Consider the following 20820-nt stretch of genomic DNA (forward strand, 5'->3'; position numbering starts at 1 on the left):
TCAGTTTCATGTTTGTGTTTTAATAGATTGGTCTGCATTGGTGTGGTCTGTTTTACTGCCATGTATGAATAAATGGATCAGAAACAGCGTTTTTCATGGAGCTTCCTGGTCAAACACTTGTAGGATATAGATTATGCCTATTTTTTTACTTTTTTGTTTTCTGCTCATGTTTTAAAAAATTGCAAAGCCTTACTGTCCCAGACAATTTCCTATTAAGAAGCACGGCTACATTTTCTATCTCTGAAGTCGTTTATGGGTGTGGAGTGCTCCTTTAAAGTCTTCATGAGGATGGCACAGAAGATACGCACCAAAACCACTACATTAAGATTAGTGTTTGTGGAGTGTACAGAGCTATTGTTTTCTTGTTAAAAAATACACATCAGCATTACCCTTCCAGAACGGTATATAACCAAAAAGATTCCATTTTTAAAGTAAAGACCCCCATCAAAAACACAAAAAAAAAAAAAAAAAAATATTTTCTCTTTTTGGTCCAAGTATATCAAAGTACTGATTAAATCAGAGGATTAAACTATTTGTTGAATGCATGCTAGTCAGAACAACAATTAGTTGTAAGGCCTACAAATGATAAATAATTGCTTTAAAACACTTATAATTTGTATCCAACGCCTTGTATTGTTCAAAGTTTTTAAAAAAAAATATTACTCTAAAATAAAAGCACATTAAAACCATGAAAGAAAAAAAAGTTGTAAGTTAAAACATCCTGCTAAGGATAAAGGTTTTATGCTCTACAATAATGTAAACAGTAGATAGAAGAGAGAAATATTAAAAAGCAAAATTAACGTGCAGATTGCTAGTAGCTGTCCGTTAAAGTTACAGAACGCTATTTTGTAATTATAGCAAGGTGTCATTTTACTTTAAACATATATGTGCATATTCACGGTTAGAAAGTTCCTGAGTGTTTTGTAAAAACCTTAAATATTAACCACATGAACAAAAGTCTAGTTTTCAAACTGAATGCTACCAGTGTATACAAAATCTATCTAAATTTTCACTTAGATGAAAAAGTCTAGATATGCGATAATTTAAATGTGCAGACTACATAAACACTGCTATGTAAAATACACTATCTTTATAAAAGCTGTTAGGATCCCACCAAGCCTACTGGTTTGAAAAGTTAAAGAATATTATAGTAGGGAAAAAAAAAAAAGCTGATTTTTAGCAAGTTTCAAATAAGGAAAGGGTTGTTTTTTTTTTAGGATAAATGATCATTCCATAAAGTCACCTGCATTTGTCCCTTAATACTTAAATATCCAACACTAACCTTCAGAGACAGTGATCCGTTTATTAGGGTGTCAAACTGAAATGTGTCCAAAGTGGTTTGATAAAGGCCTTGTGTGGCCAGAACTTCTCATTTTTGTTTGGCACCTTAATAAAAGGATCAGATTTTTAGGACCGTTTCTTTGGGTTTGGCGGAAACAAGGTCCATGCGCCTTAGGGAGACCATTTCTTAATATCTCACATAAGACTTTCCGTTCACATGGCATGTTCTAGTCGCTATTATGGATTGCATGGCCGACAGAAATACAGGATGGTCAATACTAATACAGTTTGTACAATGCTCTGCTATTAAGTGTTAGGAAGTTTAAACATAGGTGTGAATGCTTTGCCACAATTTTTAAAACAATATTTTTTACTGGCGCTTTTAAAATATTATTACGTGTACAGTTAACTGCATGGGCTTAAAAACATTTGATTTGAAATGTCAATGGGGAAAAAGGGGGTGGTCTGTTAGAATGTGTTCATGTAAGTACCAAAGGTTTATGAAAGTTGAATTGCAGTTCCATAAATGTATGCGATAGAACTGAAAAAAAAAATAAAAAATAAAAAATGGAGCTTACAGTTCTAATGGCAAAGTGCAGTAGCTTAACAACACATTACATGCATGCCATGAGAAATTGATGGAACTTAACATTAAACACACATACACAGTTTTGTGCAAATAGATTTCAGTGATTACTTAAATCGGTATATTTTAACTAAGGAAAGTGATAACGGTATTTAACATATTAAAAGTAAATACTTCTCTTGATTGCTCCCTAAAAAGGTAATTACAATTCCAATGTGTGGTTCTTACTCTTTTGGCTGCAGAGAGAAGCAGGGGTCAAGTACTCACGAGGCTTAACTTAGTCCATATCTCAGCAGGACGAGACCTGCAGGAGGCGAGCATGAGATGACACAATCTCGCGCTTTTCACAGTTCAAATGTACAGTAAATGCCTAAAATAGACACAGGCTTTTCTGTATCGCAACAACAAGCAGTGGTCCACAACATTGCGTACCAATGAAACCCATGGAAAGGATTTCACAAAAGTAAAATGTTTAAAATTACAGAAAAAAAAAAAAAGGAAAATAGAAGTAATAGTACAAAATAAGGAAAGGGAAGTACATAAGACACCTTAACAAAAACACATTACAAGGATTAGAAGAAAAAAAAAAAAAAAGAAGAAAAGAAAACAACAGCAATAAATATATATATAAAAAAACCAAAAACAAAAAAAACACAGGTTTAAAATGATATACCATTATACATTTGAACATTACTGCTCTCTTCAGTTGAGTACAATACTTCCCATCATGCACCTGTTCTCCCCTACCTGATTTGCTTCTTAGACTGCGCCTTTTTAAAACCAATATTTTAACATATGTTAGAACTGGTGCATAAACAGAAATGAGAAAGTTAGAGGTGTACTACTAGCATAAACAAATAATAAAATAATAGAAACGGTGTTAAAAACAAAAACACAAAAAAAAAAAAAAAAAAAAAAAACACAAGCAAGCAAAATAGATGTGGAATGCAAAGAAAAGTGTTTAAAAAAAAATAAAAAATAAAAGTTACCCTCCTAGGTGATACATTTTACACTCACAAAACATATGGGTTTGTATTACTTTTGTTGCTGCATTGTACACCGTTATGACAAGTTCAAGGCAACCAACAAAGTGATGAATTAAGAGGTGACTAGATTTACAGCCAATTTTTTTGCCCAGATTTCCTGCCAAATATACTTTCCAACTAAAACTTTTTGCAATATGCAGACCAAAAAAAAAAACTAAACACATCAATAAATAGCACCTTGTTGTGCCATAACCCCAAAAACAGTTAGAACATGAAATAGCAGTCATGCAAATGGAAATCTGCCAAAGATCCTTCAACTATAAGCAACACAATTTTAAGAAAATAATAAAAAATATAGCATGACTTCATTTTGTGCCTTGATTCAGCATACATATTCTTTTTTATGAAGTTTAAAAAAAAACAAAAAAAACAAACAAAAAAAAAAACAATCATTTATAACAAAAAAATATGGAGGTATTATTACGGATGCTTAATGCTAGGTCTATTTTTTTTGTAAATACTGTAAGATTAAAGATGATATTTCAGATATGAGAACACAATTCTCAATAAAAAAAAAATGTGGCTAATTTAACTTGCTGTGTAATAAAAAGAAAAAAGAAAAAAAAAAAAAAAATTAAAATAAAAAATAAAATAAAAACATAACCCAAAAAACAAAACATGTTTTATTATTTTAGGTTTCATGTTTTATTATTTTAGTTTTCAGGTTTTATTATTTTAGGTTTCAAAGTAGGGTCTGCAAAATGAGGTGACCGTGCACTGGGAGGCTATTTGAATTCATGCCTCCAATGTCACCCAACAAAGAGTTGGACATTAATGCAGTGCTTTAGATTTTTTTTTTTTTTATCACTCGGTTTTATTAAATTTGGATTTATACTGAGTGAAAGGCTGTGCAGGCATATTGTGATACCCTATGTCAATTCAGTCCCATTATTCCCTGGGCATTATTTGGGACCTTGGGTACATTCCTATGGGTAAGGACCCCTGGGTCTGAACCGTGTAAGGGCTTTGGCTCCCTCCTGTGGAACAGTGTTTTTGAAACAATTATTTTCTTCACCTTGGGGGGAGGGGAGGGGGAATAAACAATTATCTAGTGTGAAGAAGACAGATGGAAGTGCTGGTTTTATACCTTTATCTAGTGCACATCTCAAGCCCAATAACTATAGATCATGTATATTAACGTGAATGAAAAGAAAGGGAATAAGAAAGAAAGGAAAAAAAAACCAAAAGAAAAAAACAAAACAAATAAAAAAAAAAAAACCTCACAGCTCCATAAAAAGGGACTCTGTAGGTACCACAACTACTTCAACAGACTGAAGTTATTTTAGCTGATTGCAGCCTGCTGCCTAGCCTCATTGATGAAATGGTTATGCTATGGTCCACTTCATGCCACACCAGGGGTTGGAGGCAATGATAAGCCGAGTGCTCTTAGCCAATCACTGCCCCAATCCCTTTTATAAATTGGTATGTCATGAGGTGGAAGCATAACTCTACTTACTTCATATTGTAAGTGGGGGCCTGGCTGCAGGGAACAGTGCTAAACTGTGAGTATATTGTATAGCACTGATGCAAGACTCTGCTCTCACTGACTCAAGGCAGCACAATAACCACTTCAGTCGGTTGAAGTGCCTGCAGTGTCCCTTTAATGACAATTTTTTTTTTTTTTATTAATATTCCAGAACTAAAACCTTATTTCTGTATGTACATATTATACAATAATAAAGCTAAACAAGTTCCAATTCACGTGGGGAGGTAAGCAAGAACACATTAAATTGTGATTATACTAAGCTTGTTTGGGTTTCAACAGGCAAACAGTTGAAAATGTTCTAATTATTATGGGTTTTAAGTCTAAATAAAGTGTATCAGGGAGATGTCAAGTGTTCACTATGATAAATGCATAATAAGTTTTTTTAGATGTGATTTGGGATTTTAATATATGTATTGCTAAGTGAACAGAAAACCCCTTACTATATTATGTGAATTCACATTTATTTGTATGTGAAATAAGATCTTAAATACACAATGCAGCAAAAGAAAAATACACAGAGAAATAGGACAAGAGAGGAATCAAGTGCACATAAATATCAAGAATCTCAGAAAGCACAAGCAAGCTACCTCACTGTACTTTAATGCTTTTACACTGTATCAGGATCCATTAAAAATGATGGCGATTTACCTGCAGTGCCGGCAGAGACCATGTGTACCTGCGTGGAATCTGCTGTAAACACGTGGTTCAGCCTTTCCTTACAGCTGGAGTATGCAGCAAAATAGATGGCTCTGAAAGAAAAAAAAAATAAAGAAAGAAAAAAATAATTATATATACACATACATACATACATACATACATACATACATACATACACACACACACATTAAAAAAATAAATAAATTAAAACAATTCTAAAAAGGTCATTGATATTACCAAATAAGTTAAAAAAGACTGATAAAATGTTATAATAATATTATCGCCATTTATATAGCGCCAGATTGCGTAGCGCTTTACAATATTATGAGAGGGGGGATTTAACTATAAATAGGACAATTACAAGAAAACTTACAGGAACAATACGTTTAAGAGGACCCTGCTCAAACAAGATTACAGTCTATAGCAGGTGGGGTATAAAACATATTAGGACAGGAAATATCAATCAAATTAGGTAGGAGTGAAGCAGAGCTGGAGGAGAAAGTAGAGTGCTGCCCTTTAGGAGAGAGCAAGAGAGAGAGAGACAGGTATGTAAGGTAGAGGTTACTCTGGGAGGCCATAAGCTTTCCTAAAGAGATGGGTTTTGAGGCACTTCTTAAATGATTGAAGCCTAGGGGAGAGTCTGATGGCGGTAGGCAGGCTATTCCATAGGAAGGGAGCCGCCCACAAAAAGTCCTGCAAGCGCGAGTTGGCCGTACGGGTGTGAGCAGAGGACAGGAGGTGGTCACAGGCAGAGCGGAGGGACCGAGAAGGGGCACCTATGGATCTGTGAAGAGATATAAGAAGGGCTAGAAATGTTCAGAATTGTATGGGTTAGCACTTTGAATGGACTCCTATAGGATACAGGAAGCAAATGTAAGGACTGACAGAGGGGTGAGGCATTCATTACAGACTGTAGCGGGGCAATACGGCTTTTGGGGAGACCAATCAGGAGAGGGTTACAATAATCCATGCGGGAAATTATTAGAGCATGGAGAAGCTCATTGATAGCATCTTTTGTAAGTAAGGGGCAGATACAGGCTATGTTTTTAAGTTGGAAGGACAAAGTCACAGAGGCCGAGCGATTGAAGAGTTTGAAGGAGAAGAGCATGATCAACTGTGTCAGAGGCAGCAGAGAGGTCAAGAAGAATTAGTATGGTGTAGTGGCCTTTGGATTTAGCTGCGATTAAGTCGTTCGTAACTTTGATAAGAGCAGTCTCAGTAGAGTGGAGAGGGCAGAAGCCAGACTGAAGAGGGTCAATGAGAGAGTTGGAATTGAGGAAGCGAGACAGATGGGTAAAGACATGTCTTTCCAAAAGCTTTAAGGTAAAAGGGGCAGGGATATGGGATGATATTTAGAGAGGGAAGATGGGTCAAGAGATGTTTTTTTTTTTCAGGATAGGTACTACAGTGGCATGTTTAAGGACAGCAGGGACAATGCCAGAAGAGATAGGGCAGTTGAAGATGTGTGTTAGGGAAGGCAAAAGACAAGGGGAGAGAGATGGGATCTGAGATGGGATAGGATCGAGCGGGCAAGTGGGGGCCAGAGGAAAAGAGAAGTGCAGCCACCTCTTGTTCAGTAGCTGGGGAGAAAGTCTGAAGGGTAGGAAAGGCATGATAAACGTGTTGATGAGAAAGAACGGCAAGGTGGGGGAGAATTGTTTCCTTAGCTGTTCAATCTTGTCGGTAAAGTAGCATGCAGAGCCGCTACTTTACATAATTTAGAATAGACACTTTTTCTCTGTCATTTTTAATTCCAACGACAATATTCACCAATTTTTTTATTATAGCTTACATTTTCTGCATCAAAACTTACTGTGATTAATAAATCAATCAGTCTGGGATTTACGTGGCCAATTTGTTCAGGCCTAGATTAACAGAAATTCTATTTGTTTGTCGCAGGTGAGAATTATTAAAATAGTTCTGAAAGCACTTATTGAGCACAGAATGTTTAAAGGGACACTATAGGCACCCACAGATGAAGGCGCCATGTTCTGCAGAACGGCAATGTTGTCATTGCAGTGTTTAGAGTACCTTTAGTGGCTGACACTGCCATTAGAGGTGCTTCCACAGAAACAGTAAAACTCTTCTATTTCTATCAGATGGCCTCAGAGTGCAGTGTTTTGGCATGCATGCATACTAGCATCTCAATGTTTCCCTATTGGATAGCATTGGATTGGCAGAGATCATCAAGATTATAATCATAACTAAGGAGGCAGAGCCAGCTACAGAGAATGGCGCTGCAAGGACTACTTTTCTCCATGCAGATGGGTTGTGGTCATGGTACTATGTGTTGGTAATAAACGTGTTCCTTTAACCACAGGCAGATGTTGCACAAACCTTCAAGTCTTATATACAAATAATGAAAATAAATGTAAAACAGAATTAAATAGACAATTTATCTACCATCAGTTTCTCTTGATTAGACACCTACTAGAGATACATCTGTAATAATAATAAATCAATAGGACATTTAGACAATGCGGCTTTAAAGGGACACTTCAGGTTGACCCATATTTATTTATTTTTTTAATATTTTTTTATTGCATTAAAAAGGTCAGCAAAACAAATTAACTAAAACCAAGTGAAAAAGTGCAGTTTTCAGCACGTTACTGTAGAGACTAACTACAACTCAAAGAACTCTTCAAAACTCCTCATAGACGACATTTGGGAATAATGATAGCCCTGCACACATTCAATCTTTCCCATAGGAAAGCATTGAGTCAATAGGGGCTTCAGTCACATGACTGAAGTTGAACCTGTTTTTTTTGATGAATTGGTCTGGATGACTATTGGTGCAAATCCAATCCCTGCACACTGCCTGCATTACATACAATAGTCTGCCACTTAATGTTACAAGGTAGGTGCTCTGTAGTAGAGTAGGCTGTGAGGGCAGCCCTCTCTCCAGGAGAAAATGCTATTTTGCTTAGAAAGTAGCTATGCCTGATGGAGTAGAATCATGTTTTGTTTTTGTTTTTGTTTTTTTTACACACACACACACACACACACACACACACGCTCTGTTCTTCACTACATTCAAATCATTTTTACTTGAACTCAATCTTTCTGCTTTTTACATACATTAAATTGGTGGACATAATGCAAATACCTACACCGTAAACCTACAAGAACTTTGAATATAGTTTGGAACGTCTGCATAGTAGTGCAAACAATATAATGGAAAAGAAAGGGGGTGGGGGGTGGGGGGGTATTAAAATGCACAATTCAACAGCTTAATTCAGTCAGGAACAAGAAGAAACAAACAAAAAAATAAATAAAATAGTACCTGGAAGGAGCTACGCCTACTAGATTAGGGCCCAGTCCTCTGAACAAGGAACGGGTACCTTCCTTCTGCAAGATCATTCTGAAAAAGTAGATAGAAAAAGTTTTTAAATTGCTAGACAGACAATGAAGTTTTATTGTTCAAGAAGCATTGGTCCACATCACAGGCAGCACAAACTTTATTCTCTGTATATAGAGGAAAATTACATTTCTGATAAATACATACTGAAAATTTGTATTTAGTGCATGCTCATTCAGTACATAAAGAAACACCATGAAAGGAACTGCTTTATTAAGCTAAAGTTTTGGTGACTATAGTGTCCCTTTAACATAGCACAGGGCTTGACTAATTTGCTTTGAAACAAGGGGTCAGATTTAAAAAAAAATAAATAATAGTTAGGAGCCAGGTCTTTATTAAACTTACAAAGCTTTATTTTCAATGACAAAAATGTGTGTGGTGTGTGTAGGGGTGATTTATTTTGTATTGAGTATTACTAGTAGAAAGTTTGGAAGAAAATTAGAGATCTACAAACATACCACATTTATATATGTATCCAGATGAAGTCTCTTTGTAAGCATATAGCTAGTTATCAAATTATTTACAAAATATTAGTTAGCAAATTCTAACTTGTTTCAAATCAAAACCCATGCTTTGGATATAAACAAAAACAAACAAACAAAAAAGTTGATGTTTAACCCCTTAAGGACTGGACTTTTTTTGCGATGTTGTACATTTGCAACCAGGCATCTTTTTACACTTTTGTGGTGTTTGTGTTTAGCTGTAATTTTCCGCTCTCTCATTTACTGTTCATATACAAATTATATATTGTTTTTTTCAGGACAAAAGGGGCTTTCTTTACATACCATTATTTATATAATCTCATGTAATTTAATTTTTTAAAAATGAAAAAATATGATGAAAAATTGAAAAAAATACATGTTTTTTGACTTTTATGTGAAAAATCTTTTATTCATCTACAAAAGTGAATGAAAAAAACTGCTAAATAGATTCAAAATTTTGTCCTGAGTTTAAAAATACCCAGTGTTTACATGCTTTTTGCTATTTTTTTGCATGTTATAGGGCTATAAGTACAAGTAGGATATTGCGGTTTCAAAACATATATTTTTAAAATGTATCAATAGTGACATTGTAACACTATTATCTGTCATAAATCGCTGAATAACACCCCACATGTACATATTTTTTTTAAAGTAGACAACCCAGGGTATTCAATATGGGGTATGTCCAGACTTTTTTAGTAGCCACTTAGTCGCAAACACTGGCCAAAGTTAGCGTTCATATTTGTTTGTGTGTGAAAAAAGTAAAAAACTAAATTGAACGCTAATTTTGGCCAGTGTTTGTGACCAAGTGGTTACTAAAAAAGACTGGTCATACCCCATTTGCAATACTTTGGGTTGTCTTCTTTCGCAAATGGTATGCCATCATGGGGGTAATTCTCATTCCTGGGCTACCATACGCTCTCAAAGGCAACGTAACCAACCTGGCCATTTTCAATGTAAAAATATTTGACCCATATATTTGACCCTGTAACTTTCAAAAACGCTATAAAACCTGTACATGGGGGGTACTGTTATACTCAGGAGACTTTGCTGAACACAAATATTAGTGTTTCAAAACTGGAAAATGTATCACAACAATTATATCATCAGTAAACGTGCTGTTTATGTGTGAAAAATGCAAAAAAAGTCACTTTCACTGACAATATCATCGCTGTGATATGTTTTACTGTTTTGAATCACTAATATTTGTGTTCAGCAAAGTCTCCCGAGTAAAACAGTACCCCCCATGTACAGGTTTTAGGGTGTCGTAGAACGTTACAGGGTAAAATACAGTGCTAGCAAATTAAATTCTCTAGACTTTTGGCCTGGGTTGGCAGGCAGGTCCCTTAAATTGCAATCAATAAAATAACTTAATTATGTAAAAATATTACATAAATACGCACGTAGAATTTAAATATATATGCATATTTATATATTTGAAGTCTACGTGTATATTTATATAATTATTTATGTCATTTTGTATATGGACATATGAATAGTTCGTATTCTTTTTATTTATTTATATATACATAGATATATATACAATTTCATTCTAAGTGTATTTTGATATAAATATATATATATTAATATCAAAATACAGTTAGAATAACATTTCGTATAGATATATAATTTTTTTTAATTTTTATTATTATTTTTAATTTTTTTAATTTAATTTAAATTATTTATTATTCGTATTTTATAATAATATATATATATATACAATATATATATAGTTATTATATATATTATATATATACACGTGTGTAAATTAATTATAAGTGTATTTTTATATTAATATATGTACATATTAATATAAAAATACACTTAGCATGACATTATATATATGATATATAGACATATATTATATAGGTATAATATAGGTCTATATATCATATATATATACACATATATAATAATATTTTTTTTTATTACCTTTCACTTTAAATTTTTTATGATTTTACAGTTGCAGGGAGACTGCCTGTCAGCACAGACAGTCCCCCTGCAGGCAGAGACTAGGACACCTATTGTGACCATGTGGTCGCCCTGATGGGCGATCACATGGCCCCAGGGGTCCTAATCCGCCATGGGGAGACTGTCTGGGCTGCAGGCAGTCTCCCCACACCGGGAGCACCGCCGATCGCCACCGGGGGAACGACGGCGATCGGGTAAGTACATTTTAAATTTAGGACGGTTCAGGACCGTCATCGGTCGGCAACGCAAAAATGCCGATGACGGTCCTGAACCGTCTTGCGTCCTTAAGGGGTTAAGACAGCATTCCATTGCCAATTGCAACGAGCAGGCTTAAATCTAAAATACCACGCCTATCTAAGCAGGGTGATGTATGAAACAGAATGCCAATTCGAGTCCATTTGTATGTCAAGCTAGGAAGCCATTCTGGACTATTAATAAAATAATATGGCAGAGCTTCCGAACATCAGTATCACAGAGTATAATTAAAACTCAAACATCAAACACGAAACAGAATTGAGATGTTGACCACTTTTATAAAGTTAATTCCCCGCTCTTACTTGAGACAATGCAGTGGTCCAGGAGATACTCTTGCCACCCTGTTAACGCTGGCACCATTCATAGTGTTCAGCTGAACTTCAGAAATGTAAAGGGTCACGGATGACGACTGCAACCTTGTCTTCACAACTTCCAACGGGCATGTCAATATCGCGCCAACAGTGCCCCCACATCTGCAAGCAAAAACACAACACAAGAAAAAGATATGACTTTGGTAAATAATGATAAAAAATATACGAAACAACTGAAAAGAATTAACCAACATTTTTCATATGCATATATGTGATGCATTACAAATGAAAATGAAAAATAAAGTAAAACTGGTATACTCTGAATGTTCCTCTCTTGTTGCATATCAATTCATCTCTAAATCAGACTATCAAACAATAAGGTATGCCAACAATTTAAGATTTATGCAGTTTCAAATGCCATTTCTACTGGGATACTGACAAAACCTGTAACACGGATGTGCTCTGAACACTAGGTTAGGAACTACTGCTGAAGAAGCAAGTTTTGTTGCAGAGGCCAAAATAGGAGATCACTCAACCAATCCTGTTCCTTTCACTGTTTTGAATGGAACTATGTACTTATCCACTTCGTAATGCAGCTCCCATAAAAAACAAAACACACACATGCACAACACACTGTTTTCCAACTTGCCAATCAGTATCATTCATGTATTTCAGAATTAAAGAAGTCGCTTAAGAGTCCATGCAGACACTACTTTGTATAGGTCAGTTTTTCCATTGTGGTCACAAAATAGGGGGTTGGGGGTGACCTTATAGCTGCTGTAGTATTAACAAACTGCTGCAGAAATCTGTTTATGAGAGACAAATAGGGAGTACAAGTATTACTGATAATTCAAAACACAATTATTAATATACAGACCCTAGTTACACATAGTACACCATAAACAGACTCCTATGTACACACACTTCACCACAGCCACTTCTAAACATCATGGGAAATTATCTTGCATCTCCTGAACAGCTCCTTATTCTGCAACTGGGCACCTCCATATTTGTTACAAGCCATGTCCTTCGCACCCGACAGTAAGCATAGGAAAAACATACATAAAAGTTTCTATTTTCCTTTTCATTTACAGTGTTTGCAATATTTTTGTGATATCACTTGCTAAATATTTTTGCTTTAAACAAAAAATAAAGCAACATAAGTTATAGGTAATCTTCAATGCTTTATTCAATAGTGCAATTTGCAAGGAAGTGACATTTGCGCTTTAAAAGCTAATTGAAGCAGTCTGTGTGCAATGCCCCTTTTGCACTTCGTGTTGCAATTTAAAACATTGCAGTTTCAGAGACATTGCAGCACTAAGTCTGCCCACAGTGGCAGTCTACCAGACTAGAGCTTCTTGAATCATAACAGACCTTTGGTCCGGTTAATGACGCTAGATGTCCTCGCTCTGCATGAGGACATCCAGCATCAGACTGTTCCCCATAGGAAAGCATTGATTCATAGTGCCAGGTATACAGCTTTCTATTCCTGGCACTAGAGTATCCCTTTAACACCAGTAGTATTTAATCTCACGCAGAAAGAGGCTTTTTTTTTTATAAAGATGTTTACTTCCCCAACATTATGAATTTTTCCAGAGCTGGCAGGGAGCGGTTTCTGGATACATCACATTTTCAAAATATGTTTAAACAAATGGATATAATTAGGCATCAGTTTCAAATCGGAACAAGGGTGTGGCCTGACTTGTACTTTGACAAGATACATGGAAACAGAGTTTTGCTGCAAAGTCACAATTACATGGATAAATTGCAAGCATTCAACTGGAAATTAGAACGGAGGTCTAGAGAATGGATGAACATGACCTTGCTTACACTGCAGTATCAACTGACTTCAGTCCTGGCTCTACATCAAATCCTTCAGTGCTCTCTTAGCTTTTATTTTCCTTTATTTCTCTGTACTCTCGAACGCCTATACCATCTTTCTTGGAACCACATAGGATAGCCTTGAATTTATTCGAGAATTTGAACAATCACTTTTACTGAACCAGTGAAGTTATTGGGAAAAAAAAAAAAAACTAATACACCTTGGGGGTATATTAAGCAAAATGTCACCGACACTTTTCAGCCTAAATTTCCATGCTTTTTTAAAAAGAATTTTTGGTGCAATTTTTTTAATCTGTTGGATTTTTCTCATCTGTTGCTTTTTCGTAATCTAAATGTAATTATTTTATATGCGCCGATAAATTTATGAATATTCATGCCACATTTTCCAACAAATGTGGTGGCCTTCTAAAATGTAAATTTTTTTTCTGCAAAAAAAAAAAAAAACCACAGAATTTACGATTAAGAAGACAGTGACTTTTTCATCAATTTAATAAATACGATCAAAATTATGAAGGAACAATTTTCAGAAGCACTTTGATAAGTATTTTATTGTCTCAACATAATTTAAATCATTTGGAGTAGCTTTTGTTCATATTATGCAAAACCTGCAAGTTTACTTCCTTGTAAAAAAAAAAAAAATCTTTGCTTTGCACTTGCTCAGAGCCACAAAAAATTTGTCTTATATCATACGATTATGCAAGTCTACATAATCTTGCTTTTTCAATTGCTCCACTCAATATCTGTCAGGATACTTGCAAACTGGTCTAAAAGAGGCAATATTAATTAACAACCAATATAAGGATATTCCTAAAGACCTCTAATGGCTTCAAGTAGTTTTCTTATTCTTCCTGTGTGTCCAACTTGTCTGGTTACAATTACGTGTCTGGTAGTCTACCCATTGTACAACGCTAAGGAATTTGTTGGCGCTTTATAAATAATATTGTGTGAAGTGGAGGAGCAGGTCTGTTATGGGGCTTATGTTCTAATGAACACACACACAAAAATAAATCAAATAAAAAAATCCAACCATTTCAAGACCAAAAAAATAAAATAAAATATAAATGCAGGGAGTTCGTTCACAACCCAATCCTTACGCATCATTAGTCCAAATTTAGTGGTTAAAGCCTGTAAGACAACATACCTGCATGCTGAAAAAGTCAATTGCTTGAGCTAAAAAAATAAATAAAAATCCTGTTTTGATTAAATCCATGATGAGTGAATAAAATGTATTCTTTTAAAAAAAAGAACCTCAAACGCGCCTTAAAATACATTTCTAATAAGGGCGTGGCTGTGCACCTAACAAGTGTTTATGTGGTGCTCTAGCCGAATACTCCAAAAATACACAAAATTGCCACAAATGTCCAGCAATCTAACTGATCAACTGGGTGATTAATGACCTGAACCTCCCAAAAGAGAGATGGGGCACAAACATTGAAAATGTATAACTTCAGACTCCTCAAAAATGCCTGACATTAGGTGGGTGTTTCACAGGCCGCAGCAGCTAGCGCAGCCTAAGATGGTGCCAGGGAGGCCATGAGGCTCCAGTGAATCCAGGGTCTCTCTGGAAGAAGAAGGACCAACGACATTGCAGGTCCTCAGCGTGTTGTACAGGAGGGATTATTCAGACTCAGACATCTCACCCTCTACCAAATATTAAAAAGCTCTTGCTCGATTTCCGCGAGGTCTGGAAGAAGGACTTGCATGGAGAACGCACCAAGATGAGGGGCCTCAACTCGCGCATTGCAGCACTGGAGACCCTAAGGTTGAAAGAGAATGCATACTCACAGAAACCAGATCTCAAGTAGAGAATCTATCAAAGCAGTCCAAGCACCTTAACTGCACTGTTACATCAATGGAAGCGCAGCATGGTAAGAAGAATGTACGCATATGTGGGGTGCCAGAAAGGCAATGTTGGAATTCACAAATAAAATGGCTGCAGAGATGGAGGTGAAGGGTCTCCCCATTTTGAATTCGAAAGGCCCCAACTGCCCCTGCAGATGCTCCCAGGGACATCATTGCCGTCACTCGGGACATTTTGATGAAAGCAGCGATTCTGGCCCGCTCAAGAACACACCCACCACCACTATGGATAATTGTCAAGTAAGAGCCTGCAACAACTTGCCATTCTCTGTCTTGCTGGAGATATGGAGATTTATGCCTGTCTCTAAGCTGCTCAGAGACCATGGAATTACTTACCGGTGGGTGGGGAGTATGCGGAACCCTGGTGTTGCCACGCGGAGATACTGCCGGAGGCAGAAGACTCGGCGGACTTTCTAAAAAGGCTACAGCTGCCACAACGGATACCCGCTACACTGGGAGCAGGCCAGGCTCCAACTTCTGAGAAGCACACTTGAGAGGGAGAAAAACCCAGGAGCTGAGTGGGCGTTCTAAAGCCACGACTACAGAACCCTCCATGAGTCTGACAGACAAGATGAGTGATGTTACCAGGTAGGACTCAACAAGACCCACCCAAGGCAAAAGCCTATATATTTTGCTCTTAAAAAAAAATTCAGTTATTAATCCCCCCCCCCTTTCTTTCCATTTTTTTTTTTTTTATTAATTTTTCATTACATGGACATAAAATACAAAACAGGCAGTTTAGACATATAGGTATACATAATATCCAAAATATAAAATTTAATATTCATGGTTATCGTATCCATCATGCTTATTATACATTCATTCACTCCAGAAAGTGTACTCCTTTTATCAACTGGTAGTAGAGCATATTTGATCTGAATCTACGTATTTAGGGAAATATAATATAAAGAAGAAAAAATAAAATAAAAACTTGTTTAAAATTCTGAGATGCACAAAATACCCATTTCCTTTAGCCTATATTATCCTATTTAATTTCTATTTAATTATTGTCTCACTATTCTCACAATTAAAAGACATTGTAGAATTAGCATCTTGTTGTTATACTGAAATGATCCAAGTATATATGTAATATTTCCCTCTCAATTGTAGGATAGGGAGTAGTATTAATAAGGTTACAAGTGCATCATCATTTTTTTGTATTTAAAGCTAATTTCTTTATTATATACCTCGTGGTCTTTGTATTCTCTCTCCTTTAATCTTTTTAACCCATTTTGTACATCTTTGATCATTTTTATTTCTTATATTGAAATGTCTGTTTATACCTTGCTCCATTTGGCATTGATTTATAATTAGATTATTATTATTATTTTTTTTTTTTTTTCTATCAAATTTGGTGGATTTACATGTTTCCAATGTCTTGCTATAATCAATTTTGTGGCTGGCAGTATGTGGATTATAACATTTATCTTTATCTAGATTTTGGCAGCCTAAATAGAAAAATGCTGAGGGAGGAGAGAATGATAATTTGACTAGAGTCCATTCTTCTTCATTTAAAAATTTCAATCCACAGTGATCTTATTTTAGAGCATGACCACCATATATGTGCATAGTCAGCTCTTGTAGCTTCACATCTCCAGCATGTTGGTTGATAATTTGGGAACAGAGTTTTAATGGGTCATAGTACTGTTTATAAATTTGTATTTACTTTTATTGGCTCTTTCTGTTGCTATTATTAGTAGTTACTGCCAATTATACACAAGTTGCCAGTGTTTTAAGTGGACTTCTTGGGAGGTGTGCGTTGGGGAAGGGAAAGATAGAGCCGAGTGTGACAGAGCTCCCTGTACCCCGGCTGGGTATCTCTGCCAAGCTCGCTTCCTAGCTGAAACTGAGAAACCTTAAGCGCTTCTGCCCCAGCTCTCCTTACAGTGATTGCCAATGCCTTTACAAAGACGGTCACTGGGATCCCTAATAATCTACACATGACTCCCAGTTCCAAATAGAACCAACATGCAATACTTTCTTTCTAGCCCATATGCTCATTACACTTAGATTGCGGTGACAATTTCAATAAAATACAAATATTCAAAACATAGCAGACAACATACAGCAAATTATAAAATAATTCCAAATTTATAAAGGGGTATGAAATACAATAATTAACACAAAATCTCTCTCCTGCCTGCAGAATTAGCAATATGCAAATCTACCCTAATTTGCTAATTAACAAGCCTTTCTATGCAGGTAGTGCATATAGCTGTTGCTACCAACAGATGGTAGCTATAAATGCTCCATTGCCCAATCCACCTAGTTGGTAACAAGCATCAGCAGGACAGAAGAGCACACCAACAATTAATAAATACAGAATACACACCCTGCACCTATAATTGGCACAGGGTGACAGACATAGGAGTAGTCCAGGGTCCTACATAAAATGTTAATCTGAAACTCCTGGTGATGTTGACTACCATCACACTGATAATGTTTGGGAGGCATTGTTCACTGAGAATGTATGGTATGCCACCACTTCAAATATGGAGACCGGACCCCTGCTATGGTTTACGGATTAACAACGATATTGGGATGCTCTTTCTTGAATACCAAACATATGGGGGAGACTCGTAGTGTATAGCCATCCTCCCTACTTAGATGTACTGGGCAAACATATATGAAGTAACAGTATAAGGGTGAAAAGTGAGGGTATAAATATGTGCCGCGAAAGGCAAACGGAAAGGTGGATTACTTTATGCACTGTTGGGGTGTGAAGACTGGAGAGAGAGACTTTATGCAGGAGCCAAGATATGTGTATGTTGATGAATGGTGACTTTGTGTAGGTGGCTTGAGTGATGCGGCGAATGTGAATATACAGTGAAAGTATGAACGAGAGAGTAGGAAGATTGAATATTTACCCACAGGGCTCTTAACTGCAATGTTTCAGTCTAATAGTGCTTAATGTCAAATATAGTTCTATACTCTGAACGCATCACCCAGCATTCCCAAGTAAGAAGTGAAACCATGACAGAACACTTCTTGCACCATAACCAGGGCCGCCATCAGGGGGTGACAACCAAGACAGTTGTCACGGGCCCGGCGGCCCTGGGGGGCACGGCCCCCACGTGTAGAGGCGGAACTGCCTCGCACTTAGGGCCACCCTGTGGGCCCTATATCGTCAGAGGCCCAGTCAGCGCTGCGGCCGTGCAATAGCGTGACCGGGCCCCTATAAAAACAAAACAAAAAAAAACAAACAAAAAAAAAAACACGCAGCCTGTCACTTCCTCCCAGCTCTCTCCTCTCCGCGCAGGAGGGAAGAAAGCCAGGCCGCGGGAGCCACGCCGACTCCCATCAGCCACAGCCTTCCACCTGCAAAAGAAAGGTAAGCAAAATTAGCTGTATTTGTGTAAGTGTCAGTGTGCGTAAGTCAGTATGTGTATGCATGCATGTCTGTGTGTATGTATCTGTGTGTATATCTGTGTCGGTCTGTTTATATACGCACGTGTGTGTGTCCTTACGCGTGCAGTGTGCATAGGAATTTGTTCATATTGTTTATTGTCCGGCCCCCAACAGTGTCTGAGGGACTGTGAACTGGCCCCTTGTTTAAAAACAGTTTGAGGACCCCTGTCATTATGTATGTCATTATGAATGTATGTCTGTATCTATGCATGTATGAATGTATGTAGGTATGTATGCATGTCAGTATATATGTATGTATAGTGATAAAGAACAAAAACAGGAGGGGGGTGCTATATATATAAAACCACAGTGTTATACTTATATCTGTACATAGGTAGTTCTGTCAAAGATCTGCCGGATCGATCTAAAAACAAATAATGTACATAGCATAATACTGTATAACAAAATGGTGAATAGATATGGTCTGGTATTGGGTCACTCACGATCTCCAAAGCCTATTGTAGCAGGCTTAGACTGTAACAGCTCTTCATAAGGTCATGCAGACTATGATTTTCAGTATGTTCCACTTTTCAGATTTCTCCCCGATCACATCAAAAGCTCCAATAGCCAAATGGATACGATTAAAGGGATTTATTAAATAAAAAAACAATTTCACAAAGTGGTAAAAATAGTATAAAAATACAGGGCACAACGCGTTTCGACTCTAGGTCTTCTTCCAAGGTGCATATGGTCCGGACAGTTTCAAACTCTTTAAATAAGTCCGGTGTTGCCGGTTTTCCCGGGCAAATTTTCAATTCACTTCCGTATTGTGACGTCACTTCCGGGTTCCTCCGACGTGACTCGCGTCGGTGACGTCATCACGGATAAGTTCGTATTCAGTCCTTGACCCGGATACTGCTTTACTTTGGCGCCATCTTTGAAGGTGGCAACTTATTTTATAAAGTCCACTCATTGGTAGGGGAAATTAGAGCCATTAAAAATGGTTAATCCACATCTTACTGTGCAACTATACAAATCAAATTATAATCAACAAAATATACATTTAATTCAGAGGTGGTATCTATTTATTCTACAACATAAGTAGAAAACACAGGTGTGGAAACGGTTTTGTCCAAAAAAATAGGTAAAAACATTATATATATATATATATATATATATATATATATATATATATATATATATATATATATATATATATATATATATATATATATATATATATATATATATATATATATATATATATATATATATATATATATATATATATATATATATATATATATACAAATTTTTTTTTTATTTTTTTTTTAAATAATTTTAGTAAGATTTAGAATAAAAAAATTTTTTAAAAGAATTTTTAAAAAAGGTACAAAGGGAAAGAATGGTCCAGAAGGGCAAACATATATATATATATATATATATATATATATATATATATATATATATATATATATATATATATATATATATATATATATATATATATATATATATATATATATAGAGGCTGGAAGGGCTAATCTTCTAAATGAGGGCTGCCATCTCGAAGTCCACGTTGAGTCCGCCCGGAGTCAATGTCTCCAGGTCAAAAATCCATCTCATTTCGCTACGACTCAACGTGGACTCGATTTGGCCTCCCCTCCAATGGGGTTTAATGGTCTGGATCCCATAGAAATTAAGCCCTGCAGGATTCCCGCCATGAACATTCAAAAAAATGTGAGGAAACACTGTGTTTTAAAAAACCTCTCCTTATGTTGTAGATGTGCTCACGTATCCTTATTTTTAAATTCCTTGCTGTTTTCCCCACATATTGGAGTCCACAAGGACATGTGAGCAAATACACCACATTTTTGGTGTGGCAAGTAATGAAAGAGTTAATTTTGAAATTAACAAAGCCAATCCTTGATTTAAAAACTTCTATTCTTTTGGGTTTCTTTTCAATATTTTTGCAGCCCATACATTCTCCACAATAATGGAAACCTTTCTGTAGAGCTTTGTGTGAAGTTAAGAAATTCTCTTTAGGCTTCAATAATTCTAAATGACTCAAAGTTAATTTCTGCTTTAGATTACAGGCTCCTCTAAAGATTAATCTGGGTCTATCATTGAGGTAGGGTAGAATTTCTTCATCCTGTTGCAGGATGTGCCAATGTTTGTTAAAAATTCTTCTTAATTTCCCATGATCTTGATTATAATTACATATGATAGGTATTTTATCATCCTTCTTCTCTAGTGCTGTTTTGGGTTTATATTCTAATAAGGTGTCTCTTTCCATGTCCCTAACTTGTTTTATCTCCTGATCCAGAAGACTGTCAC

At 36.1% G+C, this 20820-nt stretch overlaps 1 protein-coding gene across 1 annotated transcript in view; it reads right to left on the reverse strand.

Moving 5' to 3' along the window:
• SLC25A36 (solute carrier family 25 member 36) overlaps positions 1 to 20820 on the reverse strand; it is a 44876-nt gene that overhangs the window by 6399 nt on the left and 17657 nt on the right. The window contains exons 2-4 of the mRNA XM_063442468.1: positions 11425 to 11595; positions 8340 to 8417; positions 5048 to 5148 (exon numbers count right to left, since the gene is read on the reverse strand). Of these exons, the coding sequence (XP_063298538.1) occupies positions 5048 to 5148; positions 8340 to 8417; positions 11425 to 11595 (350 nt within the window). The remainder of the gene's footprint in view (positions 1 to 5047; positions 5149 to 8339; positions 8418 to 11424; positions 11596 to 20820) is intronic.

This window comes from Pelobates fuscus, chromosome 2, assembly GCF_036172605.1.
Source record: "Pelobates fuscus isolate aPelFus1 chromosome 2, aPelFus1.pri, whole genome shotgun sequence".
Taxonomy (NCBI): domain Eukaryota; kingdom Metazoa; phylum Chordata; class Amphibia; order Anura; family Pelobatidae; genus Pelobates; species Pelobates fuscus.